Source organism: Scatophagus argus, chromosome 23 (genome assembly GCF_020382885.2).
Source record: "Scatophagus argus isolate fScaArg1 chromosome 23, fScaArg1.pri, whole genome shotgun sequence".
In the NCBI taxonomy this organism is placed as follows: domain Eukaryota; kingdom Metazoa; phylum Chordata; class Actinopteri; family Scatophagidae; genus Scatophagus; species Scatophagus argus.
Genome location: NC_058515.1, coordinates 15,965,121 through 15,988,797, shown reverse-complemented (window position 1 = coordinate 15,988,797; position 23,677 = coordinate 15,965,121). Strand labels below are relative to the sequence as shown.

Sequence of the window (23,677 nt, the reverse complement as noted above, 5' to 3'; positions counted from 1 at the left end):
AATCAGACTGAGAGCAAACATTCAGTCTGCAGTTTGAAAATGAGTTTCTGAGTCACATGGAGTTTGGTCTGATTGTCAACACACACAACACACACACAACATACACACTGACACACAACACACACACACACCGACACACACACACTGACACAGGTGAAGTTTGGTCTGATCGTCTGATCGATTGTGTTTAACACAACACGTTCGACTTTCAGGACCAACAAACGACTCAGGATTTTATTTCCGAAGTGAAAACATGACAGACAAAAACCTGAACGCCGACTGACGGTCAGTAACTTCAGCTCAGGTGACGTTTGAAAAAATGTGTAATTAGCTTTTAGTTTGTTTTTACTTGATCAAAGTTGAAATCAGTTCTGATCTCTGAGCTCAAAATGCTGAGTTCGAACAGGAAGTTCAGTCTGAGCCGACTTCACTTTGGTTTGAGTTTTTAACTCGGGTTCTTCTTCCTGTTTGCTGACAGTGAAGATGAAGATGAAGACGTTGAGTCGTTGAGTTGCATCACCTGCTGAATATGCCTCATATGCTGCATTGTGGGGATGTTGAGTGTCCTGTGTTGGAGGGTCCTGATGGGTCCTGAAGGTTTGTGCTCTACAGGGTGATGCGAATTGAAGAGGAGGTCTTGGTCTGTGTGGGTGGGTTTCCAGTAAACTTCAATGCTGAGGCGCCTGTCCTCCTCAATGTGGACTGAGCAGTCCAGGAAGGCCAAAGTTTGGTCTCTGATGTCCCCACGGGTGAATCTGATGGTCTGTGAAAGCCTTGACTTCCTGGGTTTTAACCTGAACCCAGGTGTCATCCACGCACCTGAACCAGTGGGTGGGTGCTGTTCCCTTGAATGAGTGCCAAGCTCTGTTCTCCACTTCTTCCTTATAGAGAGGTGTCAGATGTGATCTGTGGTGAGATTGGTCCTCTCAGGTAGGGTGTTGTCATGCTGTAAGCACTTCCTTACTGCGTTCACTGCTTCAACAGTGGGGATGCAGGTGAAGAGGGAGACGATGTCATAGGAGACCAGTTTCATCAGGGTCCAGTGTGAGGTCCTTAGCCTTGTTGGCAAAGTCCTGTGAGTTTGTGATGTGATGCTGGGTGTTCACAACCAGAGGCACAAGGATGGCGGCCAGGTGCTTGGCAATGTTGTAGGTGACCGAGTTGATACTGCTGATGATGGGTCTGAGTGGGGCCCCTCTTGGTGAATCTTTGGAAGGCCACAGATGTAGGGAACGGCTTCTCCTGGACATAACCGGTAACATAGCCGTTTGTTGATGACTTGTTCCTTCTCCAGCTGCTGTAGGTGGTCGGTAGTTTTCTTCTTGTAGCTGCTGGTAGGATCTCACTTCAGTTGTTCATAAGTGACGGGATCATCAAGAAGGTGAGTCACAACTGTGCATCTGCCTTTGTCCGCTGGGAGACTGGTGATGTTCTCGTCCCTTTGGAAGGATGCTAGTGTGTTCTCCTCCGGGATGGTGAAGTTGGAGGGTGGAGGTTTGGTGCTGGAGAGGGCTGCTGAGACCTTCTGTCTGAGTTGCTCAGCTTCTGTATTGGGGAGTTGGCTGTTCCTTATGGCTGTTTCTGTTATCGTAATGATGTCCACTACTGGAATCTGTTCTGGTGAGACAGCAAAGTTTAAGCCTTTCGCCAGGACATCTGACAAGTTCTTGACCCATTTCTCTTCGGAGTCTGGTGTGGTCATGTTGGGGTCCCTGATGGATTGTATTCTGGTTTCAATTCTGGTCTGTCCAGCTTGTAGGGTTTGGAACTTCAGTTTCTGGGGTTCTTTACCCTTGCTGTGTTGGATCGTCTGTGCCTTCTTCACAAACTTGGAAACTTCCTCCTAAACTTCACCAGGAAGAAGAGAAGTAAGTTTCTCAAGAAGTTGGTCGAGCTTAACATTCAGGGCCTCGATGGTAAAGTGAACTCGTCTTACTCGTTCATTGAGGAGTTGGTTCTGGGCCTTCTGAAGGATGGATGCAGCTCTCTGGCCTTTCACTGTGGACCCAAGGCTTCGGCTGTGGGGGACAATCCTGTGTTGTCTGCTCCTGTTAGCGGCTCCTGTTAGCAGCTCCTGTTAGCTGCTCCTGATGGATGAAGTGATGGATGCTTGTTGTGGATGGACAGCAGAGATGATGATGTCTTCAGGAAGTGGAGGACATGTCTTTGAGTGTCCAGTCTGTTACAGAGCAGTTACATGATGATGTTGATCCTGTCTGAGTCCTCACTGTGTGCAGCTTGAATCAGACAACCATCAGCTTTCATAAGGAATTTATTTCAATAATTTCATTTAGTACTAATTACTTCATTATACAACAAGCCGGTCATCAACCCAGCAGCCTCCTCTGAGTGTGTGTGTGTGTGTGTGTGTCAGTATATGCGTGTCACAAGATAATAAATATTCAGATATGATTTTGTAGCTTTAATAAAATGAATTCTGTCAGTGCTCAGAAAGAAAGGACGACCTCAGGTAACCACGCTGTGTGTGTGTGATCATCAATAATTATGATTATTTGTATAATAATTATATTAATAATTATTCACAGGACCCTGATATTCAGTCCAAAAACACCCACTGGAACCATCAGAAACCAGTCTGGGAGCAGCAGCGGCCATGCTGGATCCACCATCAGTCCCGGTTGCTATGGTCACAAGCCACAGGAAATGTGACGTTCCTCCCCCACAGCTTCCTGTAGCATAGACCCGGGGGGTTGTGGCTCGAAGCTGTGCAGCTGGGACTTGTGGGTAATGTAGTCCGTCTGTGCTGTAGATATTTGTAGGTGTTGTAATCAAAGAAACTCTAACAGGAAGAGCTCTCACTCTCTTACACTTCTGGTTCTGTAGGGGGCGCTCACGAGTTAGTCCAGAATGAATGGGGGCTTATGGAACTGTGGCAGCAAAAAATGAAACTTTTATGGTGCTGATTTTTTTTTTCTGCTAATTTTATTTATAATTATTTATATTTTATTTATTTAGTCTGAGTAGTAGAGACAACAGATGCAGTTCTGTTAGATTAAAATTTCATGGCTTTTTGGTGATGAAATTCTTCTCTGTTTTATTATTAAAGTATTTGTGACACCAGTTTACTGCAGTCACCATTTTGGTTTCATACATCAATCAATTTCATCAATTTTGTTTTAACCAGGCTGCTAATGTCTGCTGTCGCTCTCTACATGAGGACTATAATGTAACTGAAACCATATTATTGTGGTTCATGTAATAATAATTGAAGTTAGCCTACAGTAACGTAACGCTGCTAGTTGTAAACTTTAACCCATCAATTAGCACGTTAGCGGAATGCTAACGCTTTATGGGCAAAACCGTCTCCCATGTAAGAAAAACAGGCTTTAGTATTTTCTCTTTTCAATTCTGACGCAAAATCAATACCATATTTGCAAAAACTAAAATAAAATTGGCTTCCTTTGTCTAGAATGTGTCAGTAATTACTTTAGCCACTTAGCTCCACTCACTCCCGCTCACAGAGGACGACCTCACGAGTGCCCCTCAGGTGAAGCAGCCAGTTTCAGTACGACGACTTCAAAAGGGAGTGGACAGGTCGTCCTCAGAAGGGCTGTGATGTCATCTTTATCTGGAGCCGGGAACTGTGGGTAATGTAGTGTTCAGTTTCAGTTTCACTAAAAACTCTCCTGACTGCAACAGGAAGAGATTTTAGGGTCTTGTAGTCCAAGCAGAGGGGGGTTATGGGCTTTGTAGTCCAAATGAGAGGCGTTTATGTTGTTGCCCAATCCGTGATGCATTGTGGGTGTTGTAGTCTAGCAGAAAGATTAGTCTGTGCAGAGAGTGTGAGGGACTGTGGGAGATGAACCCCAGTGTTTGTAGTCCAGTGTTTGATACTTTAAGCCCTGAATAGACTGTGTGTTGAGCCCCATTGTTTTATTTACAGTCACACAAGTCTTTATGTACATTACACACACGCGCGCACACACACACACGCACACACACACAGCATTTTCACATCACATAAATAAATAGATTAATCAATAAATAAATAGGATAATATAAATACTCCAATACCAACTGAACTCTACAACTGATCAATCAATCAGCCAGCTGTCCCTCTGACACACAGACAGGTGGAGAGACAGACAGGTCCATCATCCAATCAGAGGGCTCACACATCATCCTCCTGCAGAAAGAAAAGAAAAACTGTAGAAAGACCAACGTCTGCTCTCCATCAGGTGGTGCCACCGACAGGTGGAGGAGGAGGAGGAGGCGGTGCTCCATGGCTGGCAGCGGCCAATCAGAGTCTGTCGCGTGCTGGAGCCCAGATGTAAGGGCCGCTCTGCTCCTCAATGACGGCTTTGACCAGGTGGTAGACCTCCTCGAAGCTGTCGCCGTGCACGATGGCTGCACGCACACACACACACGCACACACACACATCACTACAGTGTGTACAGTCACCTGAAGGTCACCGTTTCACCACCAAACTCTGACAAACTTGCAGCACGTTGGGACCAGCTGCTGCTCTGAAGGTAGAAATACATCAGGTGTGTTTTTACCTGTGAAACACTCCAGGAAGTCTTGCTCCAGTTTGATGGCTCGATCCAGAGCTTTCCTCGCCTGGTCCTCCGACAGACGCTTGTTCAGATCCCTGCACACACACACACACACACACACATGCAATGTCAGTTACTTGGTTTTCATGTTCCCTTATGTGACCTCACTGATGACATCACTGATGACGTCACTGACTTACAGGATGTTCTCCAGGGATCGCGGTCGGATGAAGATGGCGATGGGATGAAGCTGAGCCGCCTGCAGCCTCCTCACCGCATTGGCCGACACGTCCAGGATGCAGTGTTTCCCCTGGTGCACACACATACGCACACACACATACATGCACATGCACACACACATACGCACACACACACGCACACACTCCTATGTTACTTAGCAGCAATTCAATTCAATTCAGTTTATTTATATAGCGCCAATTCACAACAAAAGTTATCTCATGACACTTTCCAATTAGAGAAGGTCTAGACCAAACTCTTTAATTAAACTGTAATACAGAGAGCCCAACATTCCCCCTTGAGCAAGCACTTGGCAACAGTGGCGAGGAAAAACTGTCTTTTAGAAGGCAGAAACCTCAGAGCAGACCCCGACTCAAGATGGGCGGCCATCTGCCTTGACCGGTTGGGTTGAGAGAGAGAGACAGACAAGGAGAGAGAGAGAGAGAGAGAGAGAGGGAGGGAGAGGGGGTGGGGTGTGAGAGAAGGAGCACACAAGCACAGATGCATAGCAGCAGTAATAATACCAGAAGTATCGGAATATAGATAATGATAATGACATTGAAGTATACAGAAGGTATTATGGTGATTTTGATAACAATAGTAGTAACAATAACGGTAGTAGCTGTACTGAGTCGTAACAGATTTAAATCAGATTATGACTAAACAGCAGTAATTGCAGCAGGATTTGAGCAGGACGACAGCAGGACCGCAGCAGGAGGTCCAGTCATGATCGTTAGGAATCTGTGGGACAAGAAAGCACAAGGACTCCAGGGAAGAAGTTGATCATGCATCATGGGAGGGCCCCCGGCAGTCTAAGCCTATAGCAGCATAACTAGGGGCCGGCCTAGGCCAGCCCTAACTATAAGCTTTATCAAAGAGGAAAGTTTTTAGTCTACTCTTAAATATAGAGAGGGTGTCCGCCTCCCGGACCGAAACCGGAAGATGGTTCCATAGTAGAGGAGCTTGATAACTAAAGGCTCTGGTTCCCAATCTACTTTTGAGGACTCTAGGAACCACAAGTAGTCCTGCATTTTGGGAACGCAAAGTTCTGGTGGGATAATAGGGTACTATTAACTCTTTAAGATAGGATGGTGCCTGACCGTTCAGGGCTTTATATGTGAGGAGGAGAATTTTAAAATCTATCCTGAATTTTACAGGTAGCCAATGTAGAGAAGCCAGAACAGGAGAAATATGGTCTCTCATGCTGGTTCTTGTCAGTAGTCGTGCTGCAGCGTTCTGGATTAGCTGGAGAGTCTTTATAGATTTATTGGGGCAGCCTGATAGAAGGAAGATACAGTAATCCAGTCTAGAGGTAATGAATGCATGGACTCATTTTTCTGCATCTTTCTGACTCAGGATGTGCCTAATCTTTGCGATATTGCGGAGGTGAAAGAATGCAGTCTTAGAAATATTTGCTATGTGCGAGTTAAAGGACATGTCCTGGTCAAAGATAACTCCTAAATTTCTTACATTGGAGCTTGAGGCCATGGCTAAGCCATCTATCAATGCAATATCACTGCATAGTTTGTTTCTAAGGTGTTCGGGGCCCAGAACAATAACTTCAGTTTGGTCAAGAAGTTGCTGGTCATCCAGGTTTTTATGTCTTTAAGACATGCCTGAAGCTTGACTAGCTGATTTGTTTCATCTGGTTTCATTGATAAGTACAATTGTGTGTCATCCGCATAACAATGAAAATGTATGGAGTGTTTCCTAATAATATCACCAATGGGGAGCATATACAGGCTGAATAATATTGGCCCAAGGACAGAACCTTGGGGAACTCCATGACTAACCTTTGTGAGTGTGGACGATGTATCATTAACATGAACAAATTGAAATCGATCTGATAAATAAGACTGAAACCAGCTTAATGCAGTTCCTTTGATGCCAATTAGGTGTTCCAATCTGTGCAGTAATATAGAGTGGTCAATGGTGTCAAATGCAGCACTAAGGTCTAACAGTACAAGGACAGAGATAAATCCCTTGTCTGATGCCAGGAGGAGGTCATTTGTGACTTTGACCAATGCTGTTTCTGTGCTATGATGAGCTCTAAAGCCAGATTGAAAAGTTTCGAATAAGTTATTATTTTGAAGAAAGTCATATAACTGATTGGCGACTGTTCTTTCAAGGATCTTGGAAAGAAATGGAAGGTTAGATATTGGTCTATAATTGTTTAAAACCTCTGGGTCAAGTGTGTGTTTTTTAAGGAGAGGTTTGACTGCAGCTACTTTAAAGGACTGGGGTACATAGCCTGTTATCAGGGACAGATTGATCATGTCTAATAGACAGGTGCTAAGTAAGGGTAAAGCTTCTTTGAGAAGTTTGGTAGGGATGGGCTCTAAGAGGCATGTTGTTGGCTTGGATGAATATACGAGTGAGTATAGCTGATTGGGATCAATAGGTGAAAAGCAGTCAAGATGATTATCTGTTTCTACTGTTGGTTCTAAGACACTAGTGTTTGATGTTACATCAGGATCAGCTGAGGTCAGTAGGTGCTGAATTTTGTCTCTAATGTTTAAGATTTTGTCGTTAAAAAAGGTTATAAAGTCATTGCTGCTGAGGGTCACAGGGATACAAGGCTCAATAGCACTGTGGCTCTCTGTCAGCCTGGCTACAGTGCTGAAGAGAAACCTGGGATTATGCTTGTTATCCTCAATTAATTTGGAGTAATAGGCTGCTCTGGCAGTCCGTAGGGCCTTCATATATAATCTAAGACTGTCTTGCAAGATTGAGCGAGATTCAATAAGTTTGGAGGAACGCCATTTCCTCTCAAGTTTTTGCACATTTTGCTTTAATTTGCAAACCTCTGTATTATACCAGGGTGCAAGTTTCTTTTGCTTTATGAGTTTCTTTTTTAGCGGAGCAACAGAGTCTAAAGTTGTCCTTAGTAAACTTGCAGCACTGTCCACGAAATGGTCGATTTGAGAGGACTATCAGACAGGTATCTAGTGTAGGAGTTTTTTCTTGGTGGTATGAAGTCAAATAGTATAAACTCTAAAGTTATTAAACAATGGTCAGACAGAAGAGGATTTTGTTCAGAGACAGTTAAATGTTCTACATCTATACCATATGTCAGAACAAGGTCAAGAGTGTGATTGAAACAATGAGTGGGTTCATGTACACACTGACAGAAGCCGATTGAATCTAAGAGAGAGATAAATGCTGCGCGAAGGCTATCATTACTATCGTCCACGTGGATGTTGAAATCACCCATAATAATAACTTTATTAGTTTTAAGGACCAGACTCGATAGGAACTCTGGAAATTCCAGTAAAAATTCAGAGTATGGGCCAGGAGCGCGGTACACTACAACAATAAAAATTGGTTGTATTGTATTCAAGGAAGGGTGTGAGAGACTAAGAATAAGGCTTTCGAATGAATGGTAGTTGACTTTGGGCTGATAGGTTTGGGTCGAAAATGGCGGCAACTCCACCTCCTCGGCCGGTGTCTCGAGGAATGTGAGCATTAATATGACTTTGGGGAGTGGATTCATTTAAACTGGCATATTCTTCTGGCCGAAGCCAGGTTTCGGTTAAGCAAAATAAATCATTATTATTGTCCAATATTAGCAAGTAAAGTAGCAGCAGCTACTTGAAGTACTGGGTTCCCTGGAACACAAACCTGGCGTGTCTCACCTGCTCGGCCACCTGTCTGACGCTCTGCACCGACGTCCCGTACAGGTGGTTGTTGTACTGTCCCGCCTCGATGAAGCGATGGGACTGGATGTCCCGCTCCATCTGTTCCCGTGACGACACAAAGTGGTAGTCCCGCCCATCGGCCTCGTAGTCCCTCCGAGGGCGAGTCGTGTCTGTGGAGGGAAAGCGTTACATCAGCCACTTCCTGCTTGTTCACTTCCTGTTTCCTGTTTCAACGTCTGCAGCGTGACACCTACGAGGTACGCAGGAGCCGAACTTGTCTGGGAACTCGGACAGCAGGTCGTCGTTGACTCGGTCTTTGGTCGGCCCCAAGATGATCACAGGACGGGCGTAGTCCACTAGGGACAGAGAGACAGGAAACTTTATTGACACCAGCTGATTAACAGACAGCTGGAGGACACAAACACGTGAAGAGAGACGAAAGCTGGACAGACTGGTTTCCATAGCAACAGGGAGTGAGACTGATTTCAGTGAGGTCAGAGGTTAGCGTGCACTGACCTTCGATCTGAGTGATGAGCTCGTAGCTGTGAATGAAACCTTCTCTGCCTTTGCTCTTCATGCGTGACCACTCCTTCCTCTCCACTCTGAAACACACACACGCAGTTCGTTCAGGAGTCAGTACTGCAGGAGTATTACAGTATCTGTGTGTACTCTCTGAACCTGAGTTTGGACGGGATGAAGCCCAGCTCCTCCAGCTCCCCCTGCTGGCTGACTCGTCTGGCCTGCCACCACTCGTCGTCAGCGCTGTCCACCACGTGAAGAACCTCCCCGAAGTTAAAGTCCAGAGCCTGAGACAGGACGCCGCAGTCCCACTGCTTATCGTAGTCGAACAGGGCCCTGAAACCCCCGCACAGTCAGACCATCACCACTGATTTCATTATGAGGCTCCAGGTGAGCTACCTGTCCAGGTGTGCAGCTGCTGTTTACCTGACGTAGAAGCTGCGATTGGCTCTCAGACTTCCAGACGAGCTGTTCATCATCTGCTCCCTCAGATCGTGGATCTTAGCTTCAAAACGACTGTACTCTACACACACACGCACACACGTGTCATGTTAAAGAGAAAGTGTGTGTGTGTGTGTGTGTGTGCGTGCGTGCATGTGCGTGTTCACCTTCAGGTCTGTACTGTGCTACTATGGTTACAGTCTGTCCAGCGTTCTTCAGAGCTGCTGCCGCTTGTTCATGTGTCGCATACCTGAGATCCACACCGTTCACCTGCGCACACGCACACACACACACACACACAGTGTAACAGTAAGTCTGAGGTACTGAACTGATTTATTAATTTCTATGGTTCAGTTTTACTGTCACTTCAGAACATGATAAAGTGCAGGATCTGGTCCCTGCACTGAAGACCTGGTCCCTGTATGCACACTGAAGACCTGGTCCCTGTACTCACACTGAGGACCTGGTTCCTGTACTCACACTGAGGATCTGGTCTCCTTTCCTGAGTTCTCCGCTCAGGTCTGCTGGTCCTCCTGCCAGGATGAAGGAGATAAAGATGCCCTCTCCGTCCTCTCCACCCACGATGTTGAAGCCCAGACCGGTGGAGCCGCGCTGCACACACACCCTGCGAGGCTCCCGGGAATAATCGTCATCTCCCATCATGCCACGGGGGACAGGTGAGTATCGTCGTGGTGACGGAGGAGGGAGGGCTTGTGGGTAATCGCACATGTAGTCCGGCTCCATGTAGGCTGCAGACAAACACAGAGACAGTCCTGCTGAGACTCCACCGGAGTCACGTTCAAACCAGAGGGGCGGAGTCAGCAGGTGGAACAGGAAGTGTGTGAGCTCAGGTGTACGTACAGCTGGTCAGGTCAGGGGGGCTGTATCGATCAGCAGGGTGGATGTACTGCGAGGTGGGCGTGGCCACCTTCAGGTAGACCACCTCCCCAGTGTTCTTCAGGGCGGACACGGCGTCTTCATGCAGGACGTCCTCCAGAGACACGTGGTTCACCTGCCGGGGTCAAAGGTCAGATCAGAGCTCAGTGGATTAACAACATGTGACTGCACATGGTGGGAGGTTTTTCATACAGCCAGTATTTTGTCCCCGATCTGCAGCCGTCCGTCACGGTGTGCCGCTCCGCCCTCAATGATCTTGGTGACGTAGATGCTGTTGTCTCCGGGAACATGCTGGTTCCCCACACCGCCGGCTATACTGAAGCCCAGACCTGGACCGGACAGACGTGTTGAGTAACAGGCAACACCTTCAAGAGAACCTCCTGATGGGTTCTGTTTAGCACCAAAAACACTGGAGATCTTTCACATCAGGGTTCTTCACAGCATTAAGACTAAAAACACACGAGGTTCTGCAGAGGATCACAGAACCTTCTTCAAAGCATCATCTAAGTTCTGTCTGTAGAAGCAGAACCTCATTAACAGGGTTCCTCAGAGAAACATGAGGTTCTGAAACATGAAAACATCCACAGAGAACCTTTCTGATGGGCTCTGTGGTCTCTGAAATCAATAGAACTCCTTCCCAACAGGATTACTTAACACACCACAAAGGTTCTGCTGTTTGATGACTGGAGGAACCTCCTGACATGGTTCTTCAAAGCACCACAAAGGCTGACAGCTTTAAAGGTTCTGAAGTCTGTCAGAGTCTTCCTACCTTTCGGTCCCTTAATCAGTTTGATCTGCGTGATGCGTTCACTGGGCGGGCGGCGCCGCAGCACATACAACCTGACGACAGGCCCCGCCTCCTTCAGCGCCTCCACGGCGATGGAGTGAGTGACCTCTCGCACGTCCACATCATTAACGAATACGATGCTGTCGTTCACCCTGGAGACAGAGAGACACACTCAAGGTTCAGACCTGGTTTTAATGCTCCCTTTGGAACCAGGTTCAGGTCAGGGGCCAGGAAAGATTTAATGGGGGTTCTGACGAGTATAGAGAGATGTGCGTGTGTCTGCGAGTGTGTGTGTGTGTGAACCTGAGGCGTCCGTCCTGAGCGGCGGCTCCTCCAGGGATGATCTTGGTGATGAAGATGGACGGGTCGTCTCCGATGTGAGGATTATCAGTTCCCCCTGCAATACTGAAGCCCAGACCAGAGTTCCCCTGCACGCACACACACACACACACACACACACACACACACACACACACACACACACACACACACACACAGATTAACTGGTGTCGTGATGCTTCACAATGATGGAGCTCCAAACTGACTGGCTCACATCACACTGAGACAGATTTGGTTTTATCTCTGAAATGTTTCCTAAAATAAGTGGAGATAAAAATAACAAGCTGCTGTCAGGCGGGTGGAGTTTAGTTGTGACGGTTTCTAAAAACAGAACAGAGAGACACCTGAGAGAGACAGACAGGTGTTGATGTGTTCAGGTGCGTGTCTCACCCTCTCCAGTGTGATCTCTTCATACTCCAGCTCCCCCTCTGACCCGTTCATCTGGAAAAACAGTGAAAAACTTTCATCACGTGATCCAGAATCTCCACGGCAACACCACGGCAACAGCTGTTGAGCCCTCAGGGGGCCAGTTACCAAGGCAACTGTAACTGTAGCCATAGCGACTACCTCTCTCATTTCATCTCATCCACACAGTCATGATTATGACATCACTTCCTGGAACAAAAAGTTACCTGAAGGAGAAAAATACAGAAATATTTCAACATGAGCCAGTTGAGTGGCGATTGGTCAGGAGGGCTGACCAATCACAGTTCAGTATGTCTCAGGTTCTTCTTATTGGTTATAATATGTTAGTGGTGTCAGGAACACGTAATGTGGCTTCAAAACGAGAAGCAGATCGGGACAGAAGTACACGACACAGTGTGGTTTGAGCCTGTGGTTTCACACACACACACACACACACACTCACACACCCACATAAACACACACACACACATCCTGTTCCCCAGCACTGACATGATCAGTGCTCTTCAGCCTCCCAACTCATCCATCCAACACCATCACACCTCCAGTCTCAACACTGCAGCTCCACAGAAACTCCTCCACCACCTTCAAACACAAGATCAGAGTCCTCAACTTCTGTGTGCGAGCAGGTAAAGATACGAGCTGCACCTGCACAGGTAACATCAGTCCCTGAGGACTGACGGACAGACACAACTGAACAGACCAACAGACTGATAACGAGGTAAAGCCTGCCTGCCTGTCTGCCTGCCTGTTTGTCTGTCTGTCTGTCTGTCTGCCTGCCTGTCTGCCTGCCTCCCTGTCTGCCTGTCTCCCTCCCTGTCTGTCTGTCAGTAACACGGTGAACTGGGTCCCTGACGGCCTCAGCAGCTGTCAGCTCGTTGTGTCTCTGGAGAATGTGAGTTTGAACAGAGTTACATAAGGGAGAGCGAGGGGGCGAGAGAGGTAGACTGACAGCAGGAGAGAGAGCCTGTTCTCTGTGAATTAATTAAACTCATTCCTCATCAGGTCTGTGAGTGTGTCTGCACCACACACCAGGTACAGTGACGGAGGGCTGTAGTTCAGACAGCACAGACATCAGGACCACTGACCTGGACCCACAGTCCACAACAGACCTGGACCACAGGGACAGTTAGCATCCACTACATGTCTAACACCTAACTGAGGGCAAAGCTGAAAACATATGGAAGCTAAAGTCAATGCTAACAGGCTATCAGCTAACTGAAGCTCACAGTCCTGAAGCTAACTGGAATCCCAGATAAAAGTCTTTGGTTTTATCTGCAGCTTCACGTCCTCCTGGCTAACTGAAGTCTTGTAAGGCTACTAACCTCTGATGAAGCTGATGGAGTTACTGGCTCCACTAAAACACAGCATGTGGATCAGAGCAGCAGATGAACAGACCTAAAGCTGAGATGTTTGGGGAACCACAAGTCAAAAGAAGATGAAGATGAAAGTGACATATTTCGTCATTGGAGGGAACTCACTCCAACGAAATTCGTGCTCTGCATTTAACCCACCCAAGTGACGTGCACACACACACAGCAAACCCGGGGCAGTGGGCGACCACGTGCAGCGCCCGGGGAGCAGTGGGGGTTAGGTACCTTGCTCAAGGGTACCTCAGCCATGGACACCGGGACGGGGAATCGAACCAGCGATCCACCGGTTACGGGTCCGACACCCTAACTGATTCACGACTGCCCCCAACTGGGAACCACAGCAGGAGTTTCCAGAGTCCAGGAGTGAATGTGGTCCCGTCTGTCATATAAAGTCTTCTTTTTGGTTCTGCCTGCATCCACATGAGGACCACAGGTGCACCAGGTGAGACCGGACACAAAATACCCAGAATCCATCTGTCACACCTGCAACACTCGACTGAGATCTGATGGGTTCAGATCAGTCGGAGGAACAGATTCACAGTTCCAGTCAAACTAAACCAACACTTTCCTCTCCTCCAACATTATGGTGCAGTGACCAGAGGAGGATGTTGACCTCCACCTGACCCCTGCCCTGAGAAAACATCTCTTCACTGGAACAAACACTGAGCACAACAACAACAGCAACAACAACAACAAGGATAATTAACACGACCTCTGCGCGACCAAATTAAATTCGCCCAATCAGAGCAGATGTGAATGCAACATTAGCTCCGCCTCCTGACAGAGGCAGGTGTCCTTGTTACCACATGATTGGTCAGACTAAAGGCCCCTCCCCCTTCAGTCCAGAGCCAATCACATGCTGATGAGAGCTATGAAAGCTGTGATGTCGCCGTGGGTCCTACCATCATCCTCTGCCTGTGTCGCTTCGCTCTCCTCACGTTGTTGATGAATCTTCTTCCCATCTTCTTAGCGTACCACACCGACACAAACATCACTTCCTGCTTCCTGTCTCTCTCTCTGCCTGTCTCCCTCTCTCTCTCCAGGCTGTTACATAAAGACTGATGGAGTGACGGATGAATAATTAACAACCAAACTGAAAAGAAAAGACAACCAGAGGGAGACGAGGCTCTCAGCAGAAACCCGTTAAGCTCGTTAGCTGTCGTTTCCTGGACGCGTTAACGAAGCAGAAAGCTCGAGACATGACTGACAGCTCAGCACATCACGCTGTCATCCCTCGTTCCTCCGGAGAGAGAGAGAAGCAGAGAGAGGGGAGGAAAACGAGAAGAATACTTCAGATGAACAGAGACAAACGAAGAGCGAACAAATCCTCCCAAAAAAGAAAGAAAGAAATAGACAGAGAGAGAGAGAGAGAGAGAGAGGGAGAGGCTGTTTATCACTCGCCCTCTCTGTCATCCCTCGTTCCTCCTCCGCTCACTCGCCCGATCACTCTCTCTATCTCTCTGCTCGACCCTCCTGACGCTCCACTGCACATCTCTCTCTCCTTCTCTGTCCCCTCTCCTCCCTCCCTCTCTCTCTCCCTGCCTCCCTCCCTCTCTTTTCCTCCCTCCCTCTCTCTATCCCTCTCCCTCTCTCTCTCTCTCTCTCTTTCCCTCTCTCTCTCTCCCTCTCTCTATCCCTCTCCCTCTCTCTCTCTCCCTCCCTCTCTCCCTCTCTCTCTCTCTGAAGGAATCCCCTCCCCCCTGTGATGTCACCTGGCCGTTGGCCGAGAGAGAGACTTGATTTCAGCAAACACACACACACACATGCAGATTAATGTTGTTGTCATGGTAACACCCCCCCCCCCATCTCCCTCCTTTCTTGCGGTTGCCATGGCGACGGCTGAGCAAAAGGCAGAGGGATGTATGAGAGGCAGCCCACGCTGAGTGTGTGTCAGTAATTAATGAGTAATTAATGAGATCACACACACCAACCAGCTCTGCATTCACATGTCAGACATTTCCTCAAGCACTTCTCAAGGACACCTTGAGTCTTCTCAAGGACTTCTGGGAATTTTACCAAAGACCCCTAGAACCTCCTCAAGGACCAGTCAGGCCTCCTGAGAAGCTCCTCAGTGACCCAAAGAAGGTCCACCACGACCCCACAGACCTCTGAGGGACATCTACAGCCACCCCCAGGACCGTTGGACCTCAAGCACTTATAACTTCTAGAATTTCCTCAAGGACTCTTCAAACCTGCTGAAGGCCCTCTGAAACATCCTTACAGACCACCATAATCTCTCAATGACCTTTAAAACAAATCAAAAGACATCTAGAACCTCCCCAAAGGCCACTGAACCTTCCGTGAGGAGCCCAAGAGTTTCTTCAGACATCTCTCAAAACTCTTCCAGGACCCATAGAGCTTCCTCAGCATCCCAAGGACCTCTAGACCCCTATCAGTGTGCTCTGGAGGCTCCTGAAGGACATCCCAAATCTCGTCAGGGTCTTTACAATGCCCAAAAGGGGCCCCAGGAGTCTTCTCAAGGACTTCTCAAGTGTACTGTGTAACAAAGCCAGTAGGACCTGCTGGCTACAGCACAAACAGAACTTTATAACAGACGTTCATCGTTCATCACTTAAGTCTGTGCTGCATGAAGTGCTGAGCTCAGTTTGCAGTAAACAGCATCCTCTGCTGGAGAGAACCTGATTCTGCTCAAAGAAACAGGAGAGCTGAGAGAAACCACTGCATCAGCCTGTACACATACACACACACACACACACACACACACACACACCAGGAGCACCCTTCCTGGACCTTTTAACACTCCCACGCGTTGCTCAGTGATCTCCTAAAAGTCCCCAAGGACCCCATGACATCCTGGAAGACATCAGACCTCTTCAAGCAACTTAAGATTGTCCTCAAGGACCTTTCAGTCTTCTCACAATACACTAGAACCTCTTCAAGGACCTTTGGCACCTTCTCAAAAACCTCCACGAGCGTCCTTCAAACATGCTAACCCACTCCGTTTAACAGGGAAGTGAAGTGCAGCACCACCACAGAGAGAGAGACTGGTGTGTGTGTGTGTGTGTGTACATACAGTGAGAGCAGCAGGGTGTGTGTATCCGTCCAGGTGTGCGTGGCTCAGCTCAGTACTGCGTCCGTGGGTCACGTGACCAGGGCTGGGGTCAACAGGTGGAGTCTCATCGTCTTGGTAACGATACTTCTGCAGAGACACAGATGACACCAGCTGTTAGCATTAGCTGTTAGCATTAGCACCACAGAACACGAATGTGAACATTAGCATGTCCAGTGTTCCAGGGTTTGGGTTAATCCAGACCTTCCCAAACCTCTTCACTGATACTGACACTACACAATGTTGTCTGTATTTAGACCCTACAACATCCCCAAGGACTTCCAAAACCTCCTCAATGACCTGCAGTACGTACACAGATTAAAATACATCCTTACTAGCAGGCACACAAGCATAAGTTTGAGAGTTCAAAAGCTCTGTTTCAAACATGAGAAAAACATCATAATGATTAACAATAACAATCATAATGATTATAAAATAAACTCCTAAACACCTAAAATTTAACTTCATCGGAACAGACAGGCCAGAACCAGGAGCAGACAAAACCACACCAGACTCCTGTCCACATACTTGTGACCACCTATTGTATATCTTCACACACACACACACACATCAAGGTGACCTAAAGACTCATTTTAATTCCAAACCTGCTCCAGAGAGACAGGAAGGAAAAAGGAAAAGAAAGAAAAAGGAAAGAAAGACGGAGAGAGAGAGGAGATGATGATATGGTTGTCATGGTAACAAGAAGGACCTGTGAGCCTCCATTGCCTGGTAACTGACATCATCGGATGGAGGCGGAGCTAGAGACAGACAGGCAGACAGACAGATAGATAGTAACCCAGTCTGGAACAGACCCGGGCCCACAGACATGGCCCACAGACCTGACCCACAGACCTGACCCACAGACCCGGGCCAGACTGGTTCCATCACCCTTCAAACAGACTCGTCACCACTCAGTATAACCAGTTTAAAACCGGACTTATCCTGTTTTTGATTCCACACATCCTCCTTGTTAACACAATGACTACATTACCCATAATGCAACTCAATTCAGGGGGATATACATCACAGAGTCACATGAGCTCTTCTTCACCATGGAGACCTGGAAGAGGACTGATGCTAACAGCAGCTAACGTAGACTGCAGGTCCAGAAGTCGATGAGCTCACTTCCACACCACACACTGACTCAAGTGACATCACATGAGGACATTAATCAGACCGCACACGGCGCCCCCTGGAGACACTAAAGGAATTATCAAAATTATATGCAGTGGACTCCCCAACACCTGGAAACACAGGACAGAACGTCAGTGGTGTGCTCCTTTAACCTGCCTGTCTGTTGACCTGTCTGTCTGTCAGTCTGTCTGTCTGTCTGCCTGCCTGTCTGTCTATCAGTCAGTCTGTCTGTCTGCCTGTCAGTCTGTCTGTCTGTCTGTGTGTCATTCTGTCTCTGTCTGTCTGTCTGTCCAGTGTAAACCAGTTAAAGGTAAGCAGTAAATCACTAAATCACATGAAGAAGAATGAAGAGAAGTTGGTGACGCCTGCTGTGAAACTGATCTGAGTTCAGACCTCCTCAGACTGGACCCTGATCCAGCTCCTGGCTTGTCCTGATCTGTAAATACGTGTCTGTGTGAAGCGTGTTGACGTGTTGCTGGAAATGTATTCCTTGTTGATAATTACAGTGTGTGTTTACACGCGTGTTTCTGACTGACATGTGGCCCCACACACACACACACACACACACACACTGTCAGACTGTTTAACACACTCACAACACACACTCAGACTCATCGCTCACATCACTGCAGACTGTGGACCCCACCAGACACAAAGCACCAGGAGAAACCAGGAGCTGGATCAGGGTCCAGTCTGAGCAGGTCTGAACTCGTCAGAAACACTGACATCATTTTTATTTAACTGGATTCCTCCTCCAGTTTGGAAACATCACACATTTATCGAACTTCATGAACTTTAAACATAATTCAACTGAAACAAAGAAACTCAAACTGACTGTAAGCCTCCACCAACCAGTCAGTTTCAGTTTTCAGTTCACATTTCACATCCTGGTCTATCCAGACTCATACAGTATTCACTTAGAGCTAATGAGGGGGTTGTTGGCTCTTAACCAGACTGGAGCTGCTGGTCCAACAGGAAGCCAGCATTCAGCAAAAAGGGACATAACTGGACTGAAACAGTCTCAGGGTACCTGAACTGGTCATCACTGGTCTGAAACCAGGTTGGATTTGGTCTTAGCTGGTCTGAACTGGTCCCAGTGATGATGTAATTGAGTTGGTGTCATCTTATTGGTCCACTGAAACAGATGGCTGCCCAATCAGTAGTGAGTAGAGCTGAAGTCTTGGTCTGAATACACAACAAGACTTCTAAGAGAGTGTGTGTGTGGGTGTGTGTGAGTGTGTGTGTGTGTCCATTAGCGGCACTGATGGAGCTGAAGATAGAAGAAGCTATTTCTGATCTAACACATCCATCTGAGTAGAAAATAGAAGAATATTCCAGCAGGAAACTGAGGATAAAAAACACAAACAAATAACAAACCAAACTAGAGCTAAAACACCTGAAATTATACGACCAATTATATGCTAAAATAAAACAATAAGTGTAAACACTGATAAACGTGACCAAACCGGGTCTGAAACAGCACAAAGCCTCTCACAGTCCAGTCAGTGAATCAGTGAAGTGTGTGTGACACCAAACTGTTGGTTGAAGTCTCACATGTGAAGCTTGTGGTTTTATTGAGTTCTTGTGGAAATTAAACCTTAAAGAAAAATGTGTGCAAACATAACTTGTGTGGACGCAGAAATTACAAGTTAATAATGTGATCAATATAATATAATCAGGATTATAGATCATGTGGACATCGTAATACGATTTCAAAGAAGTTATAAACTTGTGCAACAACATCACAAAGTCACATAGGCTTCACTTCTGAGTGAATGTGAACGCAGCCTGCAGACTGTTGACCTGATGGTCTGAGTGACGTCGGACTTCACAAAGTCAGCAAACGGTCTGAACTGAAACCAGGATGTGAAGCTCCTGAAGTCCCTTCAGAGTCGCCTCCAACCGACTGATGAAGCCTGAGAACTCACTGACTGACAGCAGCAGATCAGAGTGACACGGCATTTTACTGACAGCCGGACGACAGACACGACCTGTTGCACCCCCACCGTCAGTCAGACCAATCAGGACGGACCACACGTTCGTGTCTTCATTCACACCTGAATGACAGGAAGCTTCAGAAAACCACATCCTGTTTCCACGTCATGTTTACGTCCACGCTAACAGCTGCAGGCTGGAGTTAGCCTGAGCTAACATATGTGCTAATGTGGTCTCACACACACACACACACACACACACACGTGAAGAGAGACACTCGAGGTGGTCAAAAACATGAAAACATGACCGAAGCAGCAAACACACACACGAAAACTGACTGTGATGTTTTATGAGGACACACACGTGTGTGTGTGTGTGTGTGTGCGTGTGTGTGTTGCAGCGGCTGCATGCTGGCGATCTGCTCTTACCTTGGTGGTGACAATGCAGAGGCAGTCCATATCCACACACACACACACACTCACACGCACACACACACATACTCAGACACACACATTTCCACACACACTCACACATTCATCCTCGATCTCTCTCTTTGTCTCCCTCCCCCTCTCTCTCTCTCTCTCTGTCCTCATTCGTCTGTCGTTCACTCGCTCGCCTCCTCTATCAGCACCGAGCGAGCGAGAGAGAGAGAGAGAGGGGCGAGCGAGACAGATGAAGGCTGGTGTGTGTGTGTGTGTGTTTTTCTTTTTTTTGGAGGTGAGGCGGGGGTGCACACCTCCAGTCACTCGCTGGTAGACGACAAAAAGACGAAGAGGAGGGGGAGGAGGGGGTAGGGCTCCTGTTGCCATGGTGTTATGCAGCTGTTGCCCCGGTAATGGTGCTGCAGCTGTTGCTAGGTAACAGTGATGGGTGTTGCCATGTGGATTAGAGAGACAGAGCAAGCAAAGTGTGTGTGTGTTGTGTTCGTACCTGTCCAGGTGTGCGTGGTTGGCTTGTTGTCTGGTTCTCACAAACCGTAAGCTCGTAGAACTCCTGAATGTCTGCGCGCACACACACAGACACACATTAGTTGTTATATTCTGACAAAGTACATTTACTCCACTTCTGTACTTAAGTACATTAAGAGAGTACTTGTACCTCTCAGATGTTCATGTTGTACTTTTACTTCACTGAGTTTATTCAGGAATAGCCACAATAAATACTGTGTGTATTTAATACACATGAACATGTACAAATATGCGTAGGATTTCAGAGTAATATTTAAGTTGTATCTGTTGATGAACTTAATTTTAATTGGCCCTTGGAGTTTTAAACCACACACACAGGACTAATCCATCGCTAAAGCAGCTAAACAGCACTGCACCTCTTCATCAGGTGTGAACACAGACCAGCTGCTTCTGTCCAATCAGCCGCCATCACAAACAGGATGTCGCTGCAGCATCAAGTTAGCACAACCTCCAAAACGACAGATCAGAGGCTCAAAGTGAATCTTTTAGAGCCGTCGCTCTTTGTTTGACTTCATATGGTGAGACTTCACACACTTTATGATGGTGACCGTGCTAAGCTAACAAAGCTAACTGCTGTTTGCTCATTTAGTTAGTTTGGCATTTTAAATCAGTATCAAACAGCTTCAGCTCAGACATGTTGACGGTGCTCCATGTCAGGTGTTAGCATGCTAACATTAGCTCTGTCACACCTGGCAGGTACTGGAGGTCTACGTCACAGCCGGTTTGTGAGCTGCGACCTGTTCTAGATCAGTGAACAGCTTCAGTTTGTGATACATGTGGTTGTGTTTGTTGCCATGCCAACAGAGCAGCGTGTGTGTTACCCAGCAGGGCCTGGAACAGGTCACTCTGGAAGATGCTCAGGAGCTTCTCCGCACGACCTTTGACCCCTTCAGCTGCTCCAGCCTGACAGGCCTCCATCACCTGCAGAGCACGTTCAGTATCTGAGGAGAACAACCAGGACAGGCTTTACTGGACTCTGCTGGTCTCTGCTGGACCTGACTGGACCTGCCTGGACTCTGCTGGACTCTGCTGGACCTGACTGGACCTGCCTGGACTCTGCTGGACCTGACTGGACTCTGCTGGTCTCTAAGTGGAGTTGCTGTCAGAATAAAGACAAAGCTGCCAAATGCGAGTCGACCACCAGGAGTTTTTATCGTTTACGTTTCTACGTTTCATTTCTTCTGAGCAGCACTCTGGGACTCGGGTACACTGAATACACAGCCGCAGTAGCTCAGTACGCAGTAGTACTAACAGCAGTGATAGTAGTGACTGTAGTATCATGAGCAGCAGAGTGCAGGCCACATGATGAGGGGAAGCTGCCTGATAAACAAACAAACAAACACTGAACTAAAAACACGAAGCTTCTTCTTCTTCCTGTTTGCCATCTGAGGTCAAAGGACAGAGTGCAACATCACCCACCAAAAACACAAAACATATCACTGAGTGTGAGATGAAACAGAGTGGAGAGTGTGGACAAGGGCAGACAACACACACACACACACACACACACACACACTAAACACACTCTGGGTGTGTGTGAGGACGATGATGTCGATAAAAACATCTCACCTTCTCTCTTCAGCGGCATGTCGTCCCTCTGATCCACATAAATCCTCTTTAGGGATTTTACAAACACACACGCTGCATGCTGGGTAATGAAGTCCTAATCTGCCCTCTGGACAGCAGGTAGTAGCCCCGCCCCCACCCAGCGGTCAGATCACCGGATTGGACGATGCTGTCAGTCACAGTTTTATTGACAGCTCTGTCAAACTTCATCTGAATGATTTTTAGTATGTTTGATCAGGACCAGACAAACACAATCATAATCACAATATGGACATGACAGGTGCTAATAATGAGGAGGAGAAAAAAGAAATAAAGTTAAAGAAAAAATAAACATTAAACATTAGACTGCGTAACTGTGTGTCTGAGGTGGTGGTCTGCAGCACAAGGTGCTCTCACCTGTCCTCTTCACTCTCTACACCTCGGACTTCACCTACAACACCAGCAGATGTCACCTCCAGAAGTTCTCTGACGCCTCAGCCATTGTTGGCTGTGTGTCTGAGGGGAATGAGACGGAGTACAGGTCAGTCATCGTGGACTTTGTGGACTGGTGTGAGTGCAACCACCTGTGCTTAAACACCAGTACAACAAAGGAGATGGTGACTGACTTCCAGAGAAGGACGTTAACACATACACCAGTGAACATCCAGGGCTCGGACATTGAGATGGTGGACAGTTTTAAGTATCTGGGTGTCCACCTCAACCATAAACTGGTCACATAACACCGATGCCCTGTACAAGAAGGGCCAAAGTCGCCTCCACCTTCTGAGGAGACTGAGGTCCCTTGGAGTGTGCAGGCCCCTCCTAAGGACTTTTTATGACTCTGTGGTAGCCTCTGCTATTCACTACGCTGTGGTCTGTTGGGGACCGGGACAGGAAGAGACTGAACAAGCTGGTCAGGAGGGCCAGCTCTGTCCTGGGCTGCCCACTGGACTCTGTGGAGGAGGTGGGTGAGAGGAGGACGTTAGCCAAGCTGACATCCATCATGGACAACACCTCTCACCCTCTGCATCAGACAGTGGAGGCTCTGAGCAGCTCCTTCAGCAGCAGACTGCTACACCCTCAGTGTAGGAAGGAGCTACAGCAGCTCCTTCATTCACACTGCTGTTAGACTGTACAGCTCAACAGTCTAGTCCTCTTTCCTCCCTTATGAGGACTTGCATATAGCTGTATAGTGTACTGTGTTTACTTACCTTGTAAATTATTAATTTATTTTACCTCTACATTCTTTTGTTCTGTTTTTGCACACTTTTTGCACTCCTCTTCTGTCCTTGTGAGCTGCCACAAGTGAATTACCCCACTGCGGGATCAATAAAGTTCATCTTATCTTAAAACAGAAAACTAAAAGATTAAAATTTAATTTTCTGTTTCAGTTTAATTTTGACAGTCAGATGTCAAACTCAGGTCCACCTCCTCAGCTCTTTAACAACCCTCACCTGTGGTCCCTCATCACCTGTGGTCCCTCATCACCTGTGGCCCTTCATCACCTGTGGCCCCTCATCACCTGTGGCCCTTCATCACCTGTGGTCCCTCATCACCATTAGTTAAGAACATCCCACATCACTTGTCTTTGCAGGGGATGACAGAAATACGTGAGGATTGTTGAGTAACTGGGCCAATCATTTACAATAATGAGTTAATTTAAAACACATCTTGAATCAACATACTGATAACTGAAAGATCAATAACCTTACTGTTGATGGATGGTTTGTGGTGGGGCCCTGAGTTATACCTCTCAGACTGACTTGTTGTTATATTAGGATCAATTCTGGTGAACTGTGAACTTGATAGTTACTTCAGTCTCACTCGGTGGTCACCAGAGCGGAGGTTACACG

At 47.3% G+C, this 23,677-nt stretch overlaps 1 protein-coding gene and 1 pseudogene across 2 annotated transcripts; both read right to left on the bottom strand.

Annotated features, from left to right (window-relative positions):
• Nucleotides 1–125: 125 nt before the first annotated feature.
• LOC124055053 lies at nucleotides 126–2,630 on the bottom strand (annotated as a pseudogene).
• LOC124054575 (disks large homolog 4-like) lies at nucleotides 2,257–23,675 on the bottom strand. 2 transcript variants are annotated; one of them, XM_046380753.1, is made up of 20 exons: nucleotides 23,537–23,675; nucleotides 21,849–22,340; nucleotides 21,101–21,220; nucleotides 20,242–20,312; nucleotides 16,207–16,332; nucleotides 11,767–11,817; nucleotides 11,341–11,465; nucleotides 11,020–11,189; nucleotides 10,443–10,579; nucleotides 10,215–10,365; nucleotides 9,834–10,102; nucleotides 9,521–9,623; nucleotides 9,339–9,435; nucleotides 9,072–9,248; nucleotides 8,910–8,995; nucleotides 8,648–8,749; nucleotides 8,391–8,563; nucleotides 4,719–4,828; nucleotides 4,522–4,613; nucleotides 2,257–4,368 (listed from the first exon to the last, which is right to left on the bottom strand). In XM_046380753.1, exons 2-20 carry the CDS (start codon nucleotides 21,865–21,867, stop codon nucleotides 4,262–4,264), a joined length of 2,286 nt encoding a protein of 761 aa, XP_046236709.1. In that variant the 5' UTR covers nucleotides 21,868–22,340; nucleotides 23,537–23,675; the 3' UTR covers nucleotides 2,257–4,261. The 2 variants fall into 2 exon arrangements, with proteins under 2 accessions (XP_046236709.1, XP_046236710.1); XM_046380754.1 differs by lacking the exons at nucleotides 20,242–20,312; nucleotides 21,101–21,220; nucleotides 21,849–22,340; nucleotides 23,537–23,675 and adding an exon at nucleotides 19,740–20,012.
• Between the last annotated feature and the right edge of the window lie 2 nt (nucleotides 23,676–23,677).